Below are 27,140 nucleotides of genomic sequence, written 5' to 3'. Positions count from 1 at the left end.
CAAGGAATTTGTTCAAGGTTAAGGTTATTTCTTGTCAAATGAACAACAGTTTAAAGAGCAGTTGTTGGCGTTGAAATACCTGAGTCACAGACTCTATGTTGTCCTCCTGAGACCTGAACTTTTGTTTGGTATGTATTTTTAATTATTCCTAGATATTTGGGATCAGTAGGACCTGATAAGTGAAAAAAACAAAACATAGTCAATGATAATTAAGTCCCAATGTCCTCAAACGAGTACTTCCTAAGTAAGAGTGTCCTACCTTATTATTGTTGCTAAAATTGGTCAAATTTGTTGCCATATCAAACTACAAACATTATTAATCATAAATAAACAAGTTCCAACCATAAAATGTGATCAGGTTTTGGACCTTGTCCACTTTTGTGTCAGGATCTGATGCAGACTGACTTGGCAGAGATGACTGCCATCTTGTTTTTACATGTATTAGTGTATTGTGCTCTTACTACCACTAGATGGCACACAGAAGTGTCTAAGAACGAGGACAACAGGTCTAAGTTAAACAGAATGAGGTCCAGTAAATCCAAAATGTGATGTCCTCATATGAGGACACAGGGTCTCAGGAGGATATACTATGTATTTAAAAATAATCAGATTATCATAAGAATAAAAATCGTACAAGTAGAAACAAAAAGAGAAACTAAAGATTAGGATATAGAGATATAAAGTATTGCAGGTTAAAATCAATATAAAAATATAACAAATAAAATATGAAGTAATATTAAGCAGTAGTTGCATGTATACACAGAATGTTAGAGGAATTTTATTTAATTCTTTTACACAAAAAGTTACAGCCAAACAACCACACAATAAAAAAAATAGAAACAGTATATGTACAAATATAATTTTTAAGGTTATTCCAAGTAACAGGAGCAGAGCACATGAAAGCTTTCTTTCCCAGCTCAGTCCAAGTTAAAGGAGCTATATGTAAGAAATCTAAAGCAGATAGTCATAAAATCCTCCTAATATGTCACAGAGACTAAGGAATAATGTTCACGGCGAGCAGCATTAGCAGTGTCCCAGTACATAGCATTAGTGGCCGGCTCCTCATGAGCTGTATCCAAGCAGCAGCATTAGCAGCAGAGAAGCCGGACTTGCTCGAACGGTCCGCTGGAAAACCGAAGATCAAGGACGCAGCGACATTATTTAATGACCAAAGCACTGAGTTTGTGTCACACAGTGGTTACAGGCTATTTAACAGGCCGGGCGTGCGCCGTGGGTGCTCAGCTGCGGAGATGGAGACCTCCGTGTTTGAGACAGGAGGCGGGAGGTCCGACGCTTCTAGCAGGAGGAGAGGGAGAAATAAAACAAAATAAGATAAAATAGGAAAAACCTGTCTCCCTCTTATATTTTATTTGCAGCCTTTAATCAAGGCGGAGGCGGGCGGCTGGAGGTCCGAGACTTCCAGAGAGGAGAGAGATAGAAACAAACAGCCAATGTGTGTCTGTATGTTTTATGTTCAGGTGTTGTCACGTAAATAACAGTACCCAAGCAATAAACAGGACAGACAATAGGATTTTATTTATTTTTACACTACATTTTCACTGAAAGCTGACCGAATCCGACCCGAGCCCGAAAACAATTTATAGCTACATTTTTGACCAAACCCGGCCGACCCGTCGGGTACCGTCGGGCTCGGATCGCCACGCTCTAGTGTGTGTATGTGTCCCCTATTGGGGCCTATCTGAATTTCTGTCTTTGAGAGATATTATTTTGTAATATAACTGAATTTTCTGTCCATACATAAACATTTTAAATATATTAAAATTATAAGGCATCTTTGAGTAAACTGCGAGTATCATTTAAGTAGGCTATGTCGTGGCCGGCCGAGTGTCCTCTTTTTTGGAAATCAAAATATGGTCACCCTAGCGGACACGACTCGCGGCAGTATTTTGAATTTGGGTGCAGTAAACGTTTTGGTCACATTCTTACATACAGCGCTTTTAAGGATCAGACAGCAAAATGAAATGTTGTGACTGTAGCTAAAGTCAGATCTCTGTTCAATCAAAGTACAAATGTGCTGTGGGAAAATGTACGTGCTTAACAAGACAGTAAATAAATGTATACAGAATTTGCATTGGTGTTTTGATGCATACAGTTAACGTAGTAAGAGAAAATACCAAAAAAATCCACCTGCAAATGTGGCTGGTGGATTCCAAAATCTACGAGTCACTCAGTAGAGTACCATTGTTTTTTAGGTGTTTTTTTTTTTTTTTTGGCTGGTGAGTGAAGCAAGTCTAGCAGTCACTTGCATATTTAAGCAGCATTTGGCTGGTGATTGGGGCAAATTTCCAAACCTGTATATACCTATGCTATGAAATGCTATGAAAGTATGTATAATGTTTTTGCTCCAAATGCAGAGCTGTGCAGTTTTCTGCAGCGATGTGCAAACATTCACAGTATGAAGAAGTAATCCAGTATAATCCAGTTTAGTCTGAGGTACTGCAGAATGTACCTTTAGTCTTTGAGGCGAATTTTAGTTTTTTTTTTTACATTTTATCTGTGATGTGTGTGTGTCTGTGCCGTCCTCTAAATACCTACTTTTACTATTAATACTTAGAGCCAGTGGTGGAGAAGTGCTCAGATCTTTTACTCAGGTAGAAACAGCAATACCACAGTGTAGAAATACTCTGTTGCAAGTAAAAGTCCAGCATTTAAATTTTACTCAAGTAAAAGTGCAAAAGTATTAGCATCAAAATATATTCAAAGTACGAAAAGTATAAGTGTTTATGATGCAGCATGGCCCATTCAGATTATTTTATATTATAATATTGGCAGTGCAGGGGATTAATTTGTCAATGTAATTACATTACAAAGTACATGTAATAAGTTACTGAGGAAAAAATATGTAATTCAATTAAGTTACTAATCAATGTTGGTGATTACAAACGCCCTGTTTCCACTGAGCAGTACGGTTCAGTTCAGTTCGGTAAACCTTATTTTTGGTCACTCTGCTCACTGTTCATACTGTGGAGAGTTTTATTAGTAAACTGTAACTATAAAATGAAAGGATGTTTTGCTGCCTCTCTTTTTTAAGAACAAAATAACTTAATTCACTGGGTGACAGCCGGCAACTTTTAAGGTGGAACGTTTACTTGTAATGTTACTCAATGAGCTGACGACATGAATCCATCAACACACCTTAAATTTCACTGTGACAACTTTGACCATCACTTTAGTTTTTATATGAGATACACTTTTAGTAATGAGTGGATCTTCAAGCGTTTATATATATATATTAATTTTTGACCAGGTTATGTGAACTGCATATATTCTAATACTCACTCGGAGAAATAAAAAAGCGTCATGGAGCGTCGTTCCTGTGGGCTGCGCCAACATTCAACCCCTGAGCTTGCCTTGCTGTTGATATTTAATACTGATGATGGAGTATTTTCATGATGTGTCACCGGAACTTTTACTCATATGAAGGATATGAATATGATGTCCATCTCTGCGAGTGAGAAATGTCATATTGTTTGTAGTTAGTGTAATATTTTAGAATTTACGCTGCAACTATAAAGTGTAACGCCCCTTTAATCTCTGAGGGAGTATTAAAGTTATATTTTCCTGCAACACCAACATGCAGACACACACACACACACACACACACACACACACACTCTCTCTCTCTTTCTCTCACTCACTCACTCATAGAGATATGCAGTGTTGCCCCAGAGGAACATCATGAGCGCCCAGGCCATTAACAAATGCAGTAAGCCCTCTGAGCACTGAGCATGATTCCCTGCCCTTCCTCCCCGGTTTGTCCCACGGCTCCTCCCGGTTAAAACGTGACACACATCAGTTGTGTGACAGGTCACGTGACGGCCGTAGCATTGATCCGGAAGGAGGGAGGGGAGGGTGGCAGGGAGGGGAGAGAGGAGGGGGTGGCTGATGTTGCCGAGAAACTGCGTCAGGTCAGCCGGAGTCAGCCTGATTCATACAGGAAGTGTGGTGATTTAGCTTCAAAATAAAGCTTCATGTTGTAACCTTTTGTTTTGTTACATACATAAGTCCTCAAAAAATAAACAACAACACTGAATCAAATGACTATGGTGTATGAGGTTGCTTGTGACAAACCCACAGAGAAGTATCGCCCAAATCTACAGCTTTATAAATCTATTTAGCCTCTTTTAGAAACGTGTTAGGATGCTGTGTCACAGCAGACAGCTGTTTTCACCTGTACGCTACCTGTTCACCACCTAACAGCAGACAAAGTTGGCCAGATTTCAGAGAGCTGAAATTAGGGTGACTATTAATCCTAAGGCCTTGACACACCAAGCCGACAATCGGCTGTTGGTCAGTGTCGGGCCGTCGGTGAGCATCTGTCACCCCAGTATTTGTTGGCACTAGCCGACCCTTGTCGGCTACTTTTTGGCTGATTCAGCATGTTGAATCACCAGCAGAGCCAGTTGCTGAGAGAAATCCCTCCGATTGGCAGTTTAGCTCAGCGCACAAGAGGAGAAATGGAAGTGAGGAAAGCAAACAAACAACTTAAGTCAGGAAAGAGTGAGATCGAAACAGACTTGTTATTTTAGGTAAGGTTATTTATTTAGGCACTGAGCTCTTTAACAGAAAAAGTTTGTTTGAAAAAATTGTGTTATTGTTCGCTAGTGCACAGTTAATATCCTTTGTTCTTTCAACATCGGGTTGTGTTGTTAATGTGCCAACGGGCTAACTAGCATCTTGAATCCATCCTGTTTGCCTTCTTGATTCCATTTTTAAGTGACAAATACAGACTACCGCTTCCTGCATGTATGGAGAGCTGTTTCCTCTTACGCAGGTGCAGAAGGTACGTGCTAGTTGGCCATTAGCTGTAGCCTCTGTGGTGTGTTCAAGTGCAGGTTTTTTGCTGAGACACAGGCAATGTCAAGCGACGCAACAGTCGGCCTTCGTCTGCACTAGTTGTTTGATGTCTGTTTGGTGTGTCTGGGTCGAAACATGTTGAAAGGGAGAATAAGAGACTGTGTCTGCTGCTGGGTGTGTGGCTAACATGTTAGCATGAGGCAGGCATGTCCAAAGTCCTGACCGGGGGCTGATCGTGGCACGCAGACTTATTTTAAACGTCTCGGCTTGCCTTTTAAAATCTTGGTATTGGTTACCAAAGCAAGATCACTTTGCATTTTTTCCATTCACTTCACAATGGCAGGATTATCATACAGTCTGTAGTCATGCAAGTGGTACCATGCACACAGAACTGATAAGAGTAAGTAAACAGTTACCTTACAGCTAATCTCTCAAGACAGATTCTGCAATTTACATTGTAGAATCTGTCGGCAGCCCTGTGTCAAAGACGACTAGAGGGGGGAGGAGGGCGGGGCTTTGAGCGCTTTAGCCAATCACGATGGAGGGGCGTGGCCAAGACGTGCAGGTGTCCCCAGGAAATGTGTACCTACAGAAACAGCAAGCTCCGCATCCATAGCGACCACTCCACCCAAAACGCCGTCTCGTCAACGTGGAAAAAAATATTTTTCCAGCGGATGTCTTAGTTACAACATGATTGAGCTAACTGGAGTAATTTCATGTCGTATCCTACAATGGGAGGCTTTTAACAGATGACGTCCTGATGTTAGCTTTGCTAACTGTCCCTGTCAGCTGCAGCCACTGATGCTTTCTAGACATCGTGATTTCCCTTAACTGAATAAATACCACACATAGCAACACAAAACTGCTTTGCTAGCTCAATCATGTTGTAACTAAGGTATCCGCTGGAAAAAAAAAATTTTTCACGGACCGTTTAATGAGTTATTACCTTATTTTATACAGTCTATGGTTATTACAGACACCGCTAACGGCTAACGTTAACAGCTAATGGTTAGCCCAGCTAATCTATGATAACCATGTTAATTACAAAACGTGCACACAGAAATAGTAACGTTTATTCAATCATTGTGTTTATAGACTTAACAAACATCAGATTAGTCTATACGGTGATATAGTGACGTGAAAAATGTGATATATAGCTAAACTCTGCTGGTTTTCTATCCGAAGTATTTGTAAACAACACAGCGACTCCCTGGGGGCACCGCCGGAAGTGAAGGGCGTGAGCGATCTCCGAGGTCCCTGCACTTCCGTTAGTCGAAAAACTCTGGGCTGTGCCTCCAGAGGTAAAGGAAGAAAAAAAAGAAGGTTTTTTTTGTTTGTTTTTTTTTACCAATGGATTTCCAGATTGCCTTACAGTAGACGTGTCTTGTTTGGTAGCAGACATGGCCGCAGCAAAGAAGTGTAAAGTCGACAGCATAAAGTCGACAGGGAGGGCTGTGGCATTTTAGGTGTGGAGAAAAATGCAATACTTTTTCACTGAAAGATGAAACAGTTGCGTTTGTTTCATTTGTATGTTATTTTTTCTTTTGAAAATATCCGGTATGATGCAAGAAGCTGTTTGCCCTCAGATATTTTCACATTATCTTATCAGCTTTTATTTACTTTAATTTCACAGATTCGAAACAATAAATTGTGAAGACAATAAAGCCTCCACAAAAATAGCATTTTAAGTCTTGTGTGTGATTTATCCTGGCTTCATATGAGCAGAGGAAAAGATCACTAGCTGCTAGGCTAATTTATACGATGTAAAATGCCATAGACTTGTGCTAATAACGTTAGCATGTTGTATTTGTGGGGAAAATGTGTCCAGATAAAGACAAGTGACAAATGCTGCGAGTTATAGTGAAGCTGATTTGTGTACTTGTGTTTGAAATTGTCTCTATTAAGCCATGCTTAATGTGTGTTTAATGTGTGTTTTGAATCAACTAAACTTTACAGCACTTCACAGAAACCTCCGCCGCTGACTAGTGTTTTGGAGGTGTACCTGCAGAGTGATACAGACACACCACCACACAAGTATAAATGCTCACAACAGCGTAGGCCATGGCATAGAGTCTGCTGCACATGTGTAAATCCCCCTTAAATGACTAATTTCCTTGGTGTCTAAACAGAAATTGAAACTAATCCTAGTCGACTAGTCTGAAAGTACAAAAACATTTGAGAAGATGCATTGTTTTGTGTGATTGAGTCATGAAGCAGGTTAAAATATAAATGTCTTTTGCTTTCCTGTTGCATTGACTTCACCCAGTCAAAAAAGGGTGGCACAGGTGAAGTGGATTGACTCATAATTATCCATAAGTGTAAGAGGGAGTGATTTTTTTTTTTTAATATATATGATATGTATGTAAAACCCTGCGATGCAACGAAATGAAACACTGGCACCCTGCTACTGTTCCAGCTTTTATTTCCACCAGAATGTGTGAAGCTACAAATGGAGCTAGTAAAGAAAAGAGCAGAGTGAAATCCCCACAGCTGGAGAGGCTCCATAAAAGGCCCACAAGTAATTTTATGTAATTACAAAACTGGGAGCCTAAAATGTCTAGCTTTTACCCCTGTGCCTATTTCAAAACCTGCTGCATTTATTTATTTATTTACTTACTTGCACATGAAAAATAAAAATATTATAAAAGACATGATATTTACACAAGGACATTCACATACAGTACAGGCCAAAAGTTTGGACACACCTTCTCATTCAATGCGTTTTCTTTATTTTCATGACTATTTACATTGTAGATTCTCACTGAAGGCATCAAAACTATGAATGAACACATGTGGAGTTATGTACTTAACAAAAAAAGGTGAAATAACTGAAAACATGTTTTATATTCTAGTTTCTTCAAAATAGCCACCCTTTGCTCTGATTACTGCTTTGCACACTCTTGGCATTCTCTCCATGAGCTTCAAGAGGTAGTCACCTGAAATGGTTTTCCAACAGTCTTGAAGGAGTTCCCAGAGGTGTTTAGCACTTGTTGGCCCCTTTGCCTTCACTCACCCCAAACCATCTCGATTGGGTTCAGGTCCGGTGATTGTGGAGGCCAGGTCATCTGCCGCAGCACTCCATCACTCTCCTTCTTGGTCAAATAGCCCTTACACAGCCTAGAGGTGTGTTTGGGGTCATTGTCCTGTTGAAAAATGAATGATCGTCCAACTAAACGCAAAGCGGATGGGATGGCATGTCGCTGCAGGATGCTGTGGTAGCCATGCTGGTTCAGTGTGCCTTCAATTTTGAATAAATCCCCAACAGTGTCACCAGCAAAACACCCCCACACCATCACACCTCCTCCTCCATGCTTCACAGTGGGAACCAGGCATGTGGAATCCATCCGTTCACCTTTTCTGCGTCTCACAAAGACATGGCGGTTGGAACCAAAGATCTCAAATTTGGACTCATCAGACCAAAGCACAGATTTCCACTGGTCTAATGTCCATTCCTTGTGTTTCTTGGCCCAAACAAATCTCTTCTGCTTGTTGCCTCTCCTTAGCAGTGGTTTCCTAGCAGCTATTTGACCATGAAGGCCTGATTCGCAGTCTCCTCTTAACAGTTGTTCTAGAGATGGGTCTGCTGCTAGAACTCTGTGTGGCATTCATCTGGTCTCTGATCTGAGCTGCTGTTAACTTGCCATTTCTGAGGCTGGTGACTCGCATGAACTTATCCTCAGAAGCAGAGGTGACTCTTGGTCTTCCTTTCCTGGGTCGGTCCTCATGTGTGCCAGTTTCGTTGTAGCGCTTGATGGTTTTTGCGACTCCACTTGGGGACACATTTAAAGTTTTTGCAATTTTCCGGACTGACTGACCTTCATTTCTTAAAGTAATGATGGCCACTCGTTTTTCTTTAGTTAGCTGATTGGTTCTTGCCATAATATGAATTTTAACAGTTGTCCAATAGGGCTGTCGGCTGTGTATTAACCTGACTTTTGCACAACACAACTGATGGTCCCAACCCCATTGATAAAGCAAGAAATTCCACTAATTAACCCTGATAAGGCACACCTGTGAAGTGGAAACCATTTCAGGTGACTACCTCTTGAAGCTCATGGAGAGAATGCCAAGAGTGTGCAAAGCAGTAATCAGAGCAAAGGGTGGCTATTTTGAAGAAACTAGAATATAAAACATGTTTTCAGTTATTTCACCTTTTTTTGTTAAGTACATAACTCCACATGTGTTCATTCATAGTTTTGATGCCTTCAGTGAGAATCTACAATGTAAATAGTCATGAAAATAAAGAAAACGCATTGAATGAGAAGGTGTGTCCAAACTTTTGGCCTGTACTGTACATATATACAGAGACACTTAACATGTGCTCTCATTTACATGATGGAAAAGTATACAAGCCTGTGCAGGAGAGGTGGTCTTGTAAAAACTTAAGGCAAGATGAACAGTATAACATTAAATAAAAGTAATGAGGAGTGCTAGAGGCATTTTAACCTAACAATGACTGTTAGTATCCCTCCACATCATTTGGTCTTTTACGAAGAAGTCGTTTGTCGTTTTATTTTAAAAGAAAGTCAGCCCTGTTTTTAGCTTTGTGACGATGTCTCTTCCAGCTAATTCAAGAGGGTTTTTAAAGAGTTGCTTTATTTTAAGAAGTAGGAGAATTTTCTCAACACATAAAGGAACGCTTCATCCTTCAGTTTATCTCAAACATTCAGTATCACCAAAGGGATGTTGTATGCTGAGGCAAATTGTGATTTGTGATGCTGGGCTTTATAAATAAAACTGAACTGAGTTATGTGCATAAGTGCAAGTTGTATATGGTGTAAATAGTATTAAGTGTATAGCTGTGTCCAAATTTAGTGCTAAATATTTTTCTAATTATGATATGTATCTTTTTGTATTTTATCTTTATTCTATGACTATTCTTTTGTCATTCAACTTGCTTTTCTGTCTGTGCTACTTGAGCTGCTGTAACATGTGAATTTCCCCAGTGTGGGATCAATACAATTTTACCTTATCTTACCTTATGTTACCTATAAATATAATAAGATAAAATTGTATTGAATTAAAGGCACGGTGGTGCAGTGGTTAGCACTGTGGCCTCACAGCAAGAGCATTTCTGGTTCAATCCCAGGAGGGAGCTCTTCTGTGTGGAGTTTGCATGTTCTCCCTGTGTCAGTGTGGGTTTTCTCCAGGTACTCCGGCTTCCTCCCACAGTCCAAAGACATGCAGGTTAATTGGTGACTCTAAATTGTCCGTAGGTGTGAATGTGAGTGTGAATGGTTGTCTGTCTCTATAGCCCTTTATTTTCGGCGAATGTTGGGCTGTTTTGCGGACAAGCTGCGAGCGTTTAGACACACAGAGCTGGATTGGCAAGTTGACCCGAGGTGCCCAATTTTCCGCCGCATAGGGTAGACATAGTAGTGGAACCTTTTCAGTTTAAAAAGAACGAGGCGCCCGTCTGCCACGGGAGCGGCTGTTGATGACTTGTGGGAGGAGCTGTTGATGACACCGCATGTGCGACCCACTGGTGGTGGACTAACAGGAAACAGCTAACAGCAGGAATGAGCAGCTAGTAGCAAGAGGGAAACACAAACCTGACAGACACTGTAAGGTGAGCAACTGGGGAGACGAGGAATTGCGCGCCCTCCTTGCCCTCGCAAACGAAGAGGCCATTTACCCTTAAATGACGGGAACAGTGAAGGACGGGTCAACTTATGAGAGAATCACCAAGGACTGACCAGCTGCGGCTTCCCTCGGAGTACGTCACTGTTAATGTCACACGCTGAGCTACACATTTTGTTACTTGCTCACGCCCCCCATTGCCCCGAAAAAGGCGCATTCTGTATGAACAAAAGTAGGCAGGCAGCATTTTGCTGCGCTCCCCGATTTTGTTTTTATACTGCCAATGCTGAAAGAAGACTGATTGGGCTTTCCTGAAAATTTGCACAATTCCTATTTAAAAAGGGCTTATGTGTCGGCCCTGTGAAGGCCAAAACACACTGGTGCCGTACGACACGCGTCAAAACAGACGCCCCCATTATTCTCTATTTACAAACCCACACTGACGGCGTATCGACGCGAGTTGACATGACACGGCGCGGCACTTCTAGCTATTGTCCTATCTTCCAGCATCGCCAGCCTTGACAAAGTGCTTCTTTTTCAGAGAAAGGCCTATTTTGTACTTCCCAGCTCCCGTAGTAGCAGCTCTGTTGAAGAGCAGAGAAGAAGGTACCATTGCTGTCTGGTTGTCCTGCGTTGTGTGTTTCCTTTCTCTTCGGCCCAATTCCAATCCGGCCCCTAAAGACTCAAGCCCTGAACCCTCACTGACTTAACTGACGTCAGCTGTAAGTGATTGAGTGTGAGAGTCTGAAAGGGCTCCGGATGCTACAAATAGGAATGGGACAGCACTTATCCCCTTCTCTACAAAATGTTGTTGACACTGGCACCTCTGGGCGTGATCATTTATCGGTTATTGTCAGCATATATTCCACACACAAAGAATATCTAGATAGATAGATAGATAGATAGATATCTACTATATATATATATATATATGTATGTATATATATATAGATATAGATATAGATGTATATTCTTTGTGTGTGGAATATAACCACTGGTATTCCTCTGACTTCATGTGTGTTTATGTACCATCTTAAATCCTTGTTAATGTTTCATTGTCTGTTTTTTTCACTCTCCTTCCATAACATTACCGTTTGCATATCTGCCAACCGTGGCTGTAGTATGGATTGTAGTAGACCAACTTAGTATGTAGTATGTCCGAAACTGTAGTAGGGAGGAGTAGTATGCTACCACCCCTACTAAACACGCCTACATTGTAGTATGATGGCAGAGCATACTACAGGGCTACTACTTACCCAAAATGCACCACGGGCTTCTTCTTCGTCTTCTACTTCATTGTAGATGTTGCACGGCATGTTACCACCATCATCAGTCTCCTATTTAAATGCAACGTGGTCGCTGCCCGGCAAGATTCAAAACATCAAGGCGGAGCAACGGCTGCAAGCTAAAGATTTAAGTTGCACAAATATACAATTATCAACGCACACAGTTTTCATTGGTCAAAAATGTATTTCTGCTATTATGATTATGAACAAAGTGGTCTGTTTTATACTGGTATTAAGTTAGTTGGACATTAACATTTGTTTGACATTCAAAAGACAACAACAAACAACAATAATAAAATAAGTAATGATAATAATAAAATTTTTATTTATTTTATTTAACCTTTATTTAACCAGGAAAAGACTCATTGAGATTAAAAATCTCTTTTACAAGAGTGTCCTGGCCAAGACAGGCAGCAGCATAATCACACATACACACAAACACAAGGTGGACACAAACATTAAAAACACTTAGCATCCAAAACAGCAACAATTTAAGGTCAGCTACAATAATAAAAGCCTCAGGCAAAACATCTACAACCAGATGTTTCTGCCTCCAGGTCATCCAATTTCCCCTTAAAAGTGTTCAATGAGACCAACTCATTTTGTTTCAAAGTTTTCTGTAACATGTTCCAGGCAGAGGGAGCAGAAAACCTAAATGCTTTCTTTCCCAGTTCAGTTCTGACTTTTGGGACAGTCAGCAAGAACAAATCCTGAGACCGAAGATTGTGAGTCCCAGCATTACTAGTACTGTTAAAACAAATGATGATTAAGTTTGGCATAATGAAAGTACATCATGGCAGAGCAGTTTTATTGGATGTCATTGTACTGTGTGAGGTGACAGGTGTTCAAAGTGACTCAGCCTACACACATGACAGAATGTGCTGGTGGAAATGCTGTATCTAGATATTGATATTCAATGAACTAATCACTTGATTGACACATGATGTTAGCGTTGTGACACTTACGAGAAGTGATGAAGGTTGTCATCACCATAACAGGTTGGATTATTTCAAAAACAATATGAAGGATCTTCAAAGTGCAAAGTTCTTGAGTGTGGCATGTCATGTCATTGCTTACCGTGGCAGTGAATTAATTATTATGTGCAAAAGGAGGCGTCTGCGAGCTCTGGCTCGCCTACGCCCCGCACTTTGCATGTTGAGAAGCATGAGAGAGCTTGCAGACATGTTGCTGGTGGGTAAAGAGTGGCCAGCTTCATTTTTGGGCATTTTTGGAGTGTTTTCCCACCAATCTTTTAATATGTCCGAATGGACCCAACTTGTTTAGTAGGTAGGAGTGGTATCTAGTGGTAGTACGTAGTAGTAGTATGCAGTATGCCAGTGGGCCGTTTGGACGCAGCCCGTGTTTTCGGGGGTTTTTTTTATAACACTTCCGGTGTTCCGAGGGCAACCCCTATATTTAACATCACAACGCTATGAACTGTGGGTAATTTCCTTACCGTAAGTCCGCATCGATGCTAACCTACGGTAAAGGGGCATAAAGGGCTCACTCACTGACTCACTGACTTGACGATTTGACAATGGGACAGCCCTCACACACTCACGCACTTCACATGAACGCACATCTAAGTCAGCGAGTCTGTAAGGGATCAGATTGGAATTGGGCCTTACTGCGTCTTCTTCCTAGTCTTTTGTTCTAACTGGCGGTTGGCACCCAGCTAGTCACATTACCGCCACCTAGCGGAGTGGAGTGTGCAATAGAATTCCGTAGTGATGGGCAGATGAAGCTTCATGAAGCATTGAAGCTTTTCATCAAATTGGTTCACTCAAGGGCAAAGCTTCTTGATGCTTCATTTGCTCTACTAAGCCATCTACTGGACAAAAAAAGCTATTACACTTAGTGGTTTGTATATATAGATCTGAACCACTTCCCAAACCAGTCACGTGGTACAGCCAGCCAGCGAGGCTTCGGATGTCACCAATGACATCACTCGTCTGAAACGACACAAGCCTCGATACGCGCATCGCGGAAACAGTTCCTGGATTACTCAACACACGCTTCGAAGCCTTGGCACAGCGAGTCACATCACTAGAATTCCGGTTAATGCCCCGCAGTGTGACGCTTTCTGTGTGTGTTGGGGGCGGCACTTGACTGGCGTCAATGACACCCCCGTCATGTGATGCTGCCGGTGTGTTTTGGGCTTGGTAGTCTGGGGGCCTGTCCAGGGTGTACCCTGCCTCTCACCCAATGTCAGCTGGGTTAAGCTCCAGCAACCCTCAAGAGGATAAGCTGTTAGAAAGTGGATGGATGAACTGAATTAAAGGCCTGTCCCAAATATAAGCCTGGTGATTTCACTGATTTAAGCAAATAATAGCCTGGGCTATTGAAGGTTTTACAGTAAATACCATTTAATAATAGCCAATAGATGTCCCCCTTAATCCTACACACTGGACCTTTTGAAGTAGAAAATCATAGTACTGATCAATATGCAAACAAGACGCCACCATGTACCAGTGGAGTTTGACGGTGTTTTATTTTGAAAAGCTTCACCGGAAGTGCCCCGTTATTCTGGTTTCCTTGACGCTGGTTTGGAGACCAGTCCAGCTCGCCTGCATTCCTCCTCTCTCTAAAGCCTGACCGATAGAGACAGAGAAAGAAAGGAGGGAGAAAACACCGATTATTATTATTCCCAACCGTGTTGGATTTTTATGACCCACGGAGACGACTCGCGGCGGAAGCACCGACCAGATAGAGACTCTTAAAAAATACCCACGTCAAGCCAGCTCCGTTTGGACCTACAATAACCACAAAAAGGCGTTTTTTCCTCTTTAAAAATGACGGGACTTTGCCGTTAATGTGCCTGAGTAGGTTTAGCTACCGAAAAGCAGCTTTGGTGAAGCAGCCTCTCCACGGCGGATATCTCCTTTTTTTTTTTTTTTTTTTTTTTTTTTAAATGAGGATTTGCAAGATGGCTGATGACAGCTACCCCTAACAAGGACAGAAAAGCGACGTCCCCTTTAAGATTAGGAGGGTATATTTTTGTGTTTTTATTAGTTAAATAACACAAGTATGGCTGCTTTTATAAAATAATGTCCATGGGTGATGTTGACGGCGCCTGTCGGTTGATGTAGTGTTTTTATCCGTACCTGGTAGAAAATGGTGAGGTGACGTCTGAGGTAATTTACGCGATTTAATCGAGATAAGGAAGTAGAAAAATATGTTGTTGGCTAAAGGCTGAGGCGACGACAGGGTGAACAAGGTGGAGACCAAAGTGAAAAGAGGATAAAAGCTGGATGAAATACTAATCTTTGGCCGAGGAGATATTTGATAGATGTGTCGGAGGGGGGAAACCAAAAGGCTCTGCAACAGCAGCCAACATTCCTGCGGATCCTAAAACCCTTTGTTTTGTGCGCAGGAGCTGGACTCGACTATTAAAACGATTAACTATGCAGTAAACAGCCTCGAAATGATGGCCCGGGTATGATTTCCTGTTTAATGAGATTATAAGGCCTTTGTTGTCGACAGAAACCTGGTAGAAAAAGCCGAGGCCTTGTGTACAGATATGCGAGCTGTGCCACATAGCAGGCGTTATTCATCAAATAGAAATGTCGCTTTTATGTTAAAGTGAAGGGCTTGGGGTGGCTGTGTTGGTAATCTGACTTGTAAAACAGTATTTCTTGTCCACTGCCAAACCGTCGCTGGTTGTATGTATAATTAAATTGCAGGTGGAGGCACCTCGGATACTTATTTATGATTCAGCGGACAAAAGCATTGCGCTGCGTTGTGATTATTGACGGATTCAAGCGTCCTTGAGGTCCAGATAAAACAGATTCAGGGTTTTATTTTTCCTTTAAAGCTCTCTGTGTGTGAATAGTAATCAGGGTGTGGACTGGAGCAGTCCTTTCTCGTGGTTTTCATGCTTCGTTTGTTGGTCTGAATTGGTCCACAGTCAATCATAATCCGAGGGTGAAGTGAAGGAAGCTCTCAAGGTAAGGGGGCCTGAGCAGGCAGCAGGAAAAAGGGATCAAGTGTCTTTCCATGTGCTACACAGATTGATTCACCTCATGGTCGTGTAGGTAATTGTGTAGATATTCAGTTCTCTGTGCCTTGTTTGCGTTTCATGGTTTACCTGTAGCTGACAGGCTTTTAGCTTCCTGTAGGCCTATAAACACAGGAGCTGTAAAGGCAGGCCCAGTGTATGTGTGTGTGTGATTTAGAGGAAAGGAAAGCACCGTTTACTGTAATCTGCATAACGTCAGCCCCTGCTGTGTGTGTTGAAATCACCAAGGTGTTGTCATCCTAGCCTGAAGCCTTCTCCGGTCAGTTTTCTGGAATTTGCCTTCATGCTGCAGCAATAAGCAATACTCGTCATCTGTCAGGGAGTCTCCTTTAGTTTGGTCACAAGGGTCGAAACACGCAGACTGATCTTTCAGGAGGGCATCGGGTCTGTTTTTATCTTTTTCTCTCAAGACTTTAAGAGTGTCAGGTTTCCTGCGAGAGAGGTCTGGTAGAAGTGGGAAACAGTTAGTGTATGCCTACCCGCACCATGATGGCCTCTGACATGGCTGAGACATGGAGGAACTGTTTTGAGGAGGAGCTCATCTGCCCCATCTGCCTGCACGTGTTCTCAGATCCCATCCAGCTGCCCTGCAAGCACAACTTCTGCCGGGGCTGCATCAGCGAGGCCTGGGCCAAAGACTCCTCACTGGCCCGCTGCCCTGAGTGCAATCATGCTTACACGCAGAAGCCCAGCCTGGAGAAGAACCACAAACTGTCCAACATAGTCGAGAAGTACAACGCCCTGAGCGTGGAGAAGGCCACCACGCCGGCGCTGCAGTGCATCCTGTGCCGCCGAGGCCCGCCACTCCCTGCAGTGAAGGTCTGTCTCCGCTGCAACGCCCCTTGCTGCCAGTCCCACGTCCAGACACACCTGCAGCAGCCCTGCTCAGCCCTCGGGCACCTGTTGGTGGAGGCGGAGGCGGTGAAGGCCTGGACCTGCCTGCAGCACGACGAGTACAGGCTGTACCACTGCGAGGCCGAGCAGACAGCGGTATGTCAGTACTGCTGCTTCGCCCGCTGCCACCCCAGCCACGGCCACGCCGTCACTGACGTGGAGCTGCGACGCAACGACATCAGAGTAAGAATTATATATCATACACATTAAACGAACACGTACTTGGTTATTCACTTCAGGATGTAGTTCCACTCTGACACTGTGGCAGAAAAAGAAATACAGCTGGTGGTTTGACGTCATCACCGGCTCATCTGGGGCACAGACATCAGGCACCTTGCAAGTAGAACTGAAACGATTGATTGGTTAATCAATAGAATGTTAACCAGCAATTATTTTGACAAACAATCATTTTCATCCCTTTTAATGCAAAAATTTACCAGTTCCAACTATGGATGGGAATTTCTAGGCACCTCATGATTCATGGCTACGATGCAATTAGAAAACGATTATTGGTGCAACTTAATGCATCAAAAATTTGGATTTGTATATATTATTTTTCCTCACTGCAGTGTTTCCCCAACCATTTTCCTTCATCGGTGAGGGGACAACCCCCCCAATGAGAGCCCTCGCTCCCTCTGAAAGAATGAAAAATATTTTATTAATGTTATCTAACTAATTTATGAACACTTGTTTCATTTCAGCTCAGTGCGAGAGTCTATACTGTGTTTTGCTCTCATTTACGGTCGAGGTAGATTCTCTCCTGTGTGTTTTATAGAGGGCGAGGCTTCACCTATCCACACACACACACACACACACACACACACACAGAGTAGAGCACAGGAGAGGAAAAACAGGTGAAGTGAACGTTTCACGAGATGACCACAACTTACGTCAGGTGCAATAAAAAAACAAAGCTGGACAGATGTTGCCGCCCCAGACGTCTGAAAATCAAGCTAAAATATGTGGGGGGGTTTTAAACGCACCGTCCAACCTGAATCTGGAGACAGTGGCATGGATGTTAGCGGCTCTTATCAGTGTCGAGAATTTTTGACTTTTTTTTGTATTGAGATATAATCTATCAAGAGAGAATCACAGTATCTGAGAATTGATATTTTTCTCCACCCTGGTTTCAGCTACTCAAATCTGAATAATATCTTCTGTGATGGTAAACTGAATACCTTTTGGGTTTTGGACTGTTGGTCAATCAATACAAGACGTTTTAAGACCTCACGGTGGACTCTGGCACACTCCTAGACATTGTATAGACAATTGAGAAAGTAATCAGTTTGTGTGTTTACACCCTGCTCTGTGGATGAGAAGATAACCATTAGTTGTCACCGCTTCTTGTAAGAATTTGTCAATTCATCAGTTATCAATAAGTTCCAAAATGTAGCTTCACACAAGCTGGTGAGGTTATTTTTTTATTCACTTGTAGTCCTCAAGGAAATGTCAGCAGAACAAAGGGCATAGTTAAATGTCATTTTTAGCCAAATAAAAAACACTGGAGAATTTTGGGCACACAGTTCTCAGCGGTTCGTGTATTTACCAAATCACTTCAGTCTATCAAAACAGAATTTCCCATTTTAAGACACAATTGCATTTTGACTGCCTTTTTTTTTGCGCCGTGTGAGAGTCTTGTGCATTTCAGTTGCGATCCACTCCAGCCTCCATTCTCATCTGTTGGAATGACAAACAATGCAGTCGAGGGTGGAACAATGAGGGGCCCTCAGAGGGCCTTATCTCCCCAGCACAGGTGCATCCTAGCTCAGGGATCGCCAGTTGTGAGGGGGGGGGGGGTGGGAGTGGAGACAAGGGGACGGGGGATTAAAGTGATTCGTCACTTGATTCTGCAGTCTACTTGGACTCTTTTTATTAACCTTTTCCCTTCCTGGGGGTTTGGTGCTTGCTGTTGTCGGTTCGAGCAGAGGTCGGGTTAGTTTTCCTCCACCTTTCTTTTTAAAGGGGTGTGTGGCGGGGTAGTTTAACCAGAGGGAGAACCATGAAGGCCTCAGTGACTCATGTTGTTCACCCAACACCCTGTTTAGGTGTCGACCGTGTCATGCTCGGGTGTATTTCCTGTCGGTAATGCTATGACTCAGCTTTATGTATAGTTAATTGGGCGCCTGGGGCACAGGAAGGGCCATCGGGTGGGACCTGCGCTGAATTTAAAAGCTGTAAAATCCTGCACATTTACAGCTTGTCCTACATCATCTGTAATCAGTCTGGGTGATAAGTAGAGCCCAATTTAATTAGGGCTGCATGCCAACGTGCTCACAATGGAGCTTTTTTACAGCAGACATTTTGACATGTCATTGTAGAGAAAACACAGGTGAAATATACAACATTAACGACGACTCAGTGTCCCTGTGAGCCAGCATGCACAATACCAGGACCTCCCCTACGTGGAATGCAGCCATCATCAGTGTTACTAAATACACCTGTGATCATGCTACGGTGACAAGTCAAAATGTCTGCTGTGAAAATGGTCTGTGGTTATACCAACATGCTGACATTGAAATGGTCAAATGCTTACTTTTAACCATCCTGTAGTCTGGTGTGTTAGCATGCTAGGAACAGCAGTGATAATGCTAATGTGCTTTTGCTAAGCAGGGATAATGTTTCCCATCTTAAGGCCCAGACACGCCAAACCAACATCAACGAACTACCTGAAGCCAACTGTTGCATCGCCTCACGTTGCCTGTGTCTCACCCAAAAAGTTGCACTTGAGACTACAGCTGACGGCCAGCTAGCACGTACATTCTGCACCTGTGTGAGAGGAATTAAATCTCCATGGCAGCAGGCAGTGGTAGTCTGTATTCGTCATTCAAAAAGGGAAACGGAAAGGCAAATAGGATGGATTCAAGATGCTAGTTAGCCTGTTAGCACATTAACAGTACAACCGAATGTTGAAAGAACAAATGATATTTACCGTGTGCTAGTGAATGATAAAATAAACAACTGCAAACTGTTTCTATTACCAAGTTTGCTTCAATCTCACCCTCTCTTGACTTAAGCCATTTGTTTACTTTCCTCATTTTATTTCACTGCTCATGGGCTTGGCTGAACCGCCATCTCCGACGCCAATTCAGCACGCTGAATTAGCCAAAAAGCCGACAAGTGCCAATAAGGGTTAAGTCTGTCCTGTCTAATACAAGGCGTTCAGGGACAAGGAGACATCTTGAAATGTCTCGACCGACCAACAGTCCAAAATTACAAAGATAAACATCAGATCTTGACATTTGAGACGTAAATGTTTGGCATTTCTGTCGGGCTTTAACCTCGACTAACGTCATTAAAAATAAATACAAATTTATCAGATAAAAAGGAGCAGCAAATACTGCATCTTCAATGAGTGCGGCCCCTTTTTCTACTTACTATAATAATCACAAGACAAGATCTTGTTGTTTTACCACCTCTGCTGAATGATTTCCTTGGGAATATCAGAAAAATGATCCTTATTACACTGTGATATTGATTTTAGCCATATGAACCTGCGTGATAGCGACTACTAAAACATCCTCCATGTTGAATGCAATTAAGGAATGTAGAGTGGACCCCCCCACCCCCTCAGCACACACACCACTCTACACCCCCTGCTCTTCACTTTCGTCAGCCCACCCCCCTCCACCAAATTCACCTCACCCTCTCACACCATCCACCAGCCACTCGAGGCGAGGACCGACCTTCCCCCTGGCCCTGCTCTCCTGCTCTGGTGGCTCTGATGGAAAAGAGGCTGTGGTGAAATGACAGCTAAAGAGCGCCCTCCCCTCTTTACACCCCCCCTCTGTGTCTCCCTCCCTCCCCCAAAGGTATCCCATACATTTAGCTGCTCCCCCCCTCAGGGAAGCTTCGGCTCCTTCGACCCTGTTTTTCCCCTGGCTTCTGCTCTGAGCCTAACTCAATCAATCAGCACAACCAGGTCACAGTCCTGGATCTCACCATGCCAACTGTGTGTGTGTGTGTGTGTGTGTGTGTGTGTGTGTGTGTGTGTGTGTGTGTGTGTGAGAGATATCTAGGGCAGTGGTTTCCAACCATGTGCCACTGAGGCCCAAGACTATGCAGGTTTTCATTCCTATCGAGCTCTACAGCAGCTGATCACTAATGATAAAATCAGCTGCTGTGTAGTTGGAATGATTGGATGATGATGGTACTGTGACAGACCTGCAGCCTGAAACAAACAACTGCTTATTGAGTTGTGGGATTAATGAGAGATTTAATCCCTTTATTTCAGCAGCTATTGGCATGAAATGTTGTATTCATGTTCCCTTTAAAGAGGATCTGTTAATCTTTTTCTTAATTACTGTCACTTATACATGTATAATGTTATAATGTCGGATGTTCATGTTTAACATGGCTTAAATTTAAAATAATGAGGTAAATATATGTAAAAGTTCCTTGTGAGTAATATCCTTAGGCTTCAAATCTTTATGAATTCTCTGTGTCCAGCATTTTCTACTTCATGATGGTGGATTCCTATATTAACATTACATACACTGCTACATGTAGCTACATGCTAACTAGGAATGTTCTGGCGACTAATTTCCCTATCGACTGAATGAAATTTTTAATTTAGACTATTTGACTAGTCAAAATTTAGAACAATTTATTAAGTATTTGAAACATTGTCCCAAAAAATATTGTGTGCATTAAGAGCCCTTTGAAGCTTTTAATCACAATCTTCAACAGCCATGTCGGATTTTAAATGCTGCTGAAGTACGAGACACTTTGTGCCATGTGTAATGAAAGTGAACATGACGGCAACTCGGTCAAAAGTGGGGCACATTGTACCTTGTAGATTATCTGACAGAAATGACAGCAAGTCACTTTAAGTTAATAAAAAACATCTAAATTATAATTAAACTCCAGTCTACTCACGCATTACCGTGGGGAGGGGGACTGCTGTCTGACGGCTCTGTAGCACACACTGGTGGTGGGCGGCTGCATGACAGTCAAACAGCCTCGTACATGAATAAAACACTAATTGGTTTAACCGACTAATATTTATGGTGCCAACTAGCGAGGGGGCGGACGTTTAATCGTTTAGACGACTAATCGTGTGCTTCCCTAATGCTAACATCGGGGAAGCTTGGTTGCAGATGTTAATTCCTCCCTGATTTCAGATCATATTCTTGCTAGAACGTGTTTGGTGTTTAGAAGATTTTATGAGTGATTTCTTTTTTTTTTTTTTTTTTTCTTTTACAAGAGGAAATTCCACTGTTCTCTGTTACAGTTATTTCCTGTCTGCAATGACGGCACAGAGACGCCGAGATATGTAAGACCCGGAAACGCTGACCAATCAGAGTAGACAGGTCTTTTTTAAAGGGGGGTTGAATACTGTGTCCCAGCACAGACAGTATGAGGACATTAAAGTGTTTATGAACATTAAAACATGTAAACATGTTCCAGTAGGAACCCAAAATACAAGTATGAACCTGAAAATGAGCAGAATAGGTCCTCTCTGAATTTTTATTTTGCCTCATCTAGCACAGAACTGCAACAATGATCATTGATTAGTCGCGCTAAAGAAAGAAAAAGCAAATATTATGATAATCAGTTCATTAGTTTCAGGCCTTTTTCAAGCAGAAATGACAAAATTTACTGGACCCAGCTTCTCAAATGTAATGATTTGCTTCTGTTGTTTATGGTGTGTCATAGTTAATTCAACATGTTTAGGTTTTGGACTGTTGGTTGTTTAAAACAAGCATTTATAAGATTACAAGGGGCTTTTTTAGACTAATAACTTGAGACTAAACTAGGGTTACAATGGTGTGAGATTGTCACGGTACAGTAACTATCTCAGAAAACAGAATTTATAATGGTATTATCAGTCACAGTGACTCTTAAAGGAATGAAAATGGAAGAGTTATTTTTGGTTGCACAAATGTTTAATCACTATAATTGAAATTTGAAAACTAAGAAGTCTCCCCTTTTCAATATTGTAGATAGGCAAATGTACACGGTATGATAACTGTCAACTTTTACATCACTTTAAAACCGGTATATTGCTGCAACCCTAGATTAAACTAATGGATTCATCAAGATATTAATGTCAGATTAATATATAATGAAAATAATTAGTATACCTATAAAACCAATGACAACTATTATTGTTTTAGTTAATAATTTCTAGACAATGACATAATTTTCCAGATTCCAGCTGTAGGATATTATGCTTTGCTTTGTCTTACATAATAGTAAACTGAATATATATTATTTTTTAAATTTAATTTTAACCATTTATTGATTAGTAGTCATCAGTGTAGCAATCAGATTAACCTCTAATAAAAATAAATGTTAGCTGCAGCTTGACTTTGGTTCATGAGCAGATACTTGCAAAACACATGATATTTTTAGTGCTAATTAGCAAACGTTAGCATGCTAACACTACACTGACATGGTGAACATTATACCTACTTAGCATAAGCACATTAGCATTGTTATTGTGCATGCTAGCATGCTAACATTCTCACCAACACTGTTCGTCTTGTTTATTTGAATCTGGATCACGTTAGAAGCACATTATGTTGCTCTGTACCATCTCATCAGCATGCCTCTCAGTCATTAAATGTTGGGTGAGGATTATTCATATCTCACATTAAATATTAATAACATGAAGGATTAGCAAATCTGTGTCAATGACATTCCTACTCTGAGACTTATACAACGTAGGAAGCGACATAAAGGATTGCTGCTCTCATACGGAGCCATTAATTATGTTTTTCTTAATTTATGTTGGCCTCAAGCTGAGCCGGATGGGCATCTCAGTTTTGCCCGAGCAGGCGTCTGCTGTTGTTCGCATGCCATCATCGTCCTAGAAATAACAAGTGTTGTTGCCACAACATTGCTGCAGCTCTCCGAGCAGCTTCTTCTGTGTGAATACATCTTTTAAAGTACGGAGAGGAGGTGCACTGAGGGGAGAGCTGCTGGAGCTTTTTCTGCCTCTCTATGCCCATTTATCTATCTCTGCTTGCTGCCCCCAGCTCCCCCAACATTAGTCCTCACTCACTAATGCAAACACAAAATAGCTGTTGGTTGCTATGACAGCACACCCTCCCTCCTCCCCCACAGGGATTGTGTGTTGGTTGGAGACTAAATTAGCCGGCTCCCGGATTCTAATATCTCCGGCATGGGGAGGGGATGCTAGTGGCTAGTTGAGGTCACAACTTCCCAAAGCTTAAGACCCTTTTTTCTTTCTTTCCCCCTCACCTCACAGCAAAGCCTGTTACGACAGCAGGAGCGCGTGGAGGAGCGAGTGCAGGAGATCGAAGAACAGCTCTGCAAACTCGACTCTGACAAGTGTGTGGTGGAGGTATGTTTTCACACCCTGAATCTGTGGGCGTAAGCTACACACATTGTCAGAGATTCCACACGCTGTTGCGTAACACAAAGAGTGGAGTGATGCTTGTGTGTGTATGTGTGTGTGTGTGTGTGTGTGTGTGTGTGTGTGTGTGTTCGTTCCTCTGCAGGACAGGGTGTGTGAGCTGAAAGAGGAGGTGCGTCTGCAGTACCAGCGCATGCACCAGCTCCTGGAGGAGGATCTCGGTCGGACACTGGAGGCTCTGGACCGGGCTCAGGCTCGGTTCTGCCAGGAGAACGCTGCCCAGGTTCTAGCTCTGGGCGAGCAGCGCCACGAGGCCCAGAAGCTGCTGAGCTCCATCCACACGGCCTTCAGTAAGGCGGAGGAGCTGAGCTTCATGAAAAACACCAAGCCGGTTAAAATCCTCACAGACAGGTGAGAGAAACAATGGATTTTTTAAAAGTGGATGTTTTAACAATTGCCTGTGGGTTTATAATATGCCGGAGATGTTTCCAAGCTGACGTCTTATCTTGAATTTTGCATGTCTTTTGGCACTTCATGCAGGTCTCAGGCATGTGTGGGCAGCAGTCTCCCTCCTTACAAAGTGGGGAATTTAAACTCTAAACTGTTCCTCTCAGAAATCTCAAAAAGAGAGAAGAGCTTGAAGAGAACGCTGGAAGGTAGAATCTCAAACACGTTTATCAGGTTTTAATCATTGTCATGGATTTATTTTTATTTGAACTTCCACTCATCCCTTATTTCACACCTCTTCTCTCCCCCTCAGCTCCCCTCACCCCTCCATCGACCTTCCTGCAGTCTGTCCCTGCGTATCCCAGCGGTCAGAGCTCCGGCTCTGGAGCAGAGAAACGGAAACATTCCACTGCCTTCCCAGAGGGAAACGGGAACGTCGGAAAAAATGCCGCTCCTGGTTTCAAGGACTCCTCCTCCTCCTCTTCCTCGTCTTCTTCCTCATCGCTAGCCAAGCAGCCCTACCTGGGCTCCAGCTCTGCCTCCGGAGAAGGTCAGTCCACCAATCAGCAGCCTCTCGGCCCCTGCGGCCCGCCTCACATCAGCGAAAGCGGTGGGACGGGAAGCGGAAGCGGCTCTCTGACCAACCACCATTCAGGCTCCGTGTTCGGCTCCTCACACTTTCCTCCTGGAGGCAGCAGCTCCTCGCACTCCTCCCAGCAGGCCGTGCTGCCTCAATACGGTGGCCGTAAGATCCTGGTGTGCACAATGGATAACTGCTACTGCTCCGGAGTGCCCTCGGTGTCGGGCCACCGCAGCCATCCCCCGTACCCGCGCTCTGGCTCTTTCCCCTGGGTCAGCGCCCAAGACTACCCCCCGCCTCCCGGCCTGGCCTCTGGAGGTCCGTCCATGCAGGGCTTGGCAGTGAGGGACTGGATAGACGCCTCGCAGACACACAGACATGCAGATTTTTACGGGCTGTACGGGCAGCCTTCTACAAAGCACTACGTCACCAGTTAACAGAGTAGACACACACACACACACACACACACACACACACACTTGAATATAAAGACAGGCACCAAAATAGCACACCTTTACCGTCTTATTAACCGGAAAAAACACAGTTATACTATACACACCTTAAAATATTCAGATTTATATCCACACACACACACACACACACACACACACACACACACACACACACAGATCTAGAATACGTACACACATTCGGGGGCAGGGTTGATCTCTTTGTGTTTTTTTTTCTTCTTTCCTTTATTTTCAGTCAGTGTTTCATGTAGTGTATTATACGTAAAACGCATAAACAAGCCAACACGCTCACTCTGGCACAACTTAGCTCAGCATCGTACACATAAACAAGAGACAAGAGAGGCCTCAGAGGAGAGCGTGACATGCATCTTTTTTTATTTATAGATCAGGAGGTGGATTGATAGGAGACGAACTTTTAGTAGAAAACGCCTCTCCGCGGCTTCTCACTGACGCTAAAGGGAAAAGAGATTAAAACCGTGCAGTGTTGAGCTTTCCAGTTTAGCGCCTCATGTTTCTCTGATATAATCACCCCTCTAGTTGTACTGAGGTCAGTTGCCTTATGTTATTAGCATCATATTTTTCTCTGCCCAGCTCACTTTGTCTGGTCAATCCTTTAAAGAGGGTCCACGGTCCCTTCGTGTCTCTTGATTTTCATCGTCATGGCACTTCTTCCTTTCTTTGCTGAGTTCAGGGATGGATCGTACGGCTTGAACACAAAACGCTCTTCCATGGAACACCCACAATGCACTTGTGGACGCCTTGTTATGCCTGGACTACAGATGCCGACCCGCAGAGGGACACTAGAGCGGCATCCGAAGGGCCGGTTGACCCCGGCCTAAAGAGTTTTGGGGATTATTCTTAGCACTCCCTTCCTGCTATCAGGCTTCCCACAGGACAGAAAAACTTCTGACAAAGACTGTTTCCATTTAGTAATTACTATGACTTTGTGTTATTTGGTACATCTGTAGGTTTCACGCTTGTCTAGAGAGACTCTGTGATTGTAGAGAAAAAGGCAAGACTGGACAGACCAAACCAATCAAGCATCTGGAGGATCTGACGATGCTGTAATTGTACTTCCTGCAGGGCAAAGATGTCACTTCCTCTCAATAAGCACACGAGCTCTTGGCTTCCTGTTTGCAGCTGAAAGCATGCAAGGAAGAGTTTTTTAAAGCACTCAAAAGAAGAACAATGGGGGGAACAAAACGTATGCAGTTTTAAAATGAGTGTATGGAAGAAAAGGAGGGTGGGAGGAATTTTTTTCATGAACTTTTTCTAAAAGAACAAGACTCTGGACTGCGAGATGTAAGCAATTGTTATCATCCTAAAAAGGAGCTGTTACAACAGTCAACATAAAGAGGAGAAAAAAACAACAACATAAAAGTATCTTTTTTTGTAAATATTTTGTGAAATGGAAAAATTACAGACGTGATTTGGAGGAGGGTTCCAAATAAACGAACAAATTTAAACCAGTCTCTGCTGTCAACTCTGTATCTGCAAACCCGTTTTTCTCATGTTCGTCTGAAGGATAAGGGTGGTGGTACTCCATACGTTTGTTACATTGTGCTTCTTGTTTCGCTTCGATCTGAAGAAGGTTCAGGTTTGACGATAGAAACACTCCTGCACTGTTTGGGAATAGAGAAGTTATTATTCCAGCATGTTTCCTGGTTATTTTTAGTTCTTTATTACAGGGTGTCTGCGGGTCCTTAAAACTCTTAAAATGTCCTAA

The 27,140-nt window shown here is 42.8% G+C and overlaps 1 protein-coding gene and 1 long non-coding RNA gene across 2 annotated transcripts in view; one reads left to right on the top strand and one right to left on the bottom strand.

Annotated features, from left to right (window-relative positions):
* The window catches only part of LOC125881175 (uncharacterized), a 261,696-nt gene that overhangs the window by 25,508 nt on the left and 209,048 nt on the right, over nt 1-27,140 (bottom strand). The gene's annotated exons all lie outside the window — the stretch shown is intronic.
* On the top strand, nt 14,202-26,880 carry trim8b (tripartite motif containing 8b). The gene is made up of 5 exons (XM_049564092.1): nt 14,202-16,779; nt 23,810-23,905; nt 24,063-24,328; nt 24,458-24,573; nt 24,678-26,880. Exons 1-5 carry the CDS (start codon nt 16,174-16,176, stop codon nt 25,379-25,381), a joined length of 1,788 nt encoding a protein of 595 aa, XP_049420049.1. The 5' UTR covers nt 14,202-16,173; the 3' UTR covers nt 25,382-26,880.

The sequence above is a fragment of the Epinephelus fuscoguttatus genome, linkage group LG20, assembly GCF_011397635.1.
Source record: "Epinephelus fuscoguttatus linkage group LG20, E.fuscoguttatus.final_Chr_v1".
NCBI lineage: Eukaryota > Metazoa > Chordata > Actinopteri > Perciformes > Serranidae > Epinephelus > Epinephelus fuscoguttatus.
The sequence above is the reverse complement of the archived record's forward strand: the minus strand, read 5'-3'. Positions and strand labels throughout refer to the sequence as shown.

Bases quoted from the DNA above. Each gene is read 5' to 3' on its own strand.
- trim8b (XM_049564092.1), top strand. From the start codon at position 16,174: ATGCCTACCCGCACCATGATGGCCTCTGACATGGCTGAGACATGGAGG. The intron at 24,329-24,457 runs GTGAGAGAAACA...CACTTCATGCAG, and splicing joins GTTAAAATCCTCACAGACAG to GTCTCAGGCATGTGTGGGCA. The intron at 24,574-24,677 runs GTAGAATCTCAA...TCTCCCCCTCAG, and splicing joins CTTGAAGAGAACGCTGGAAG to CTCCCCTCACCCCTCCATCG.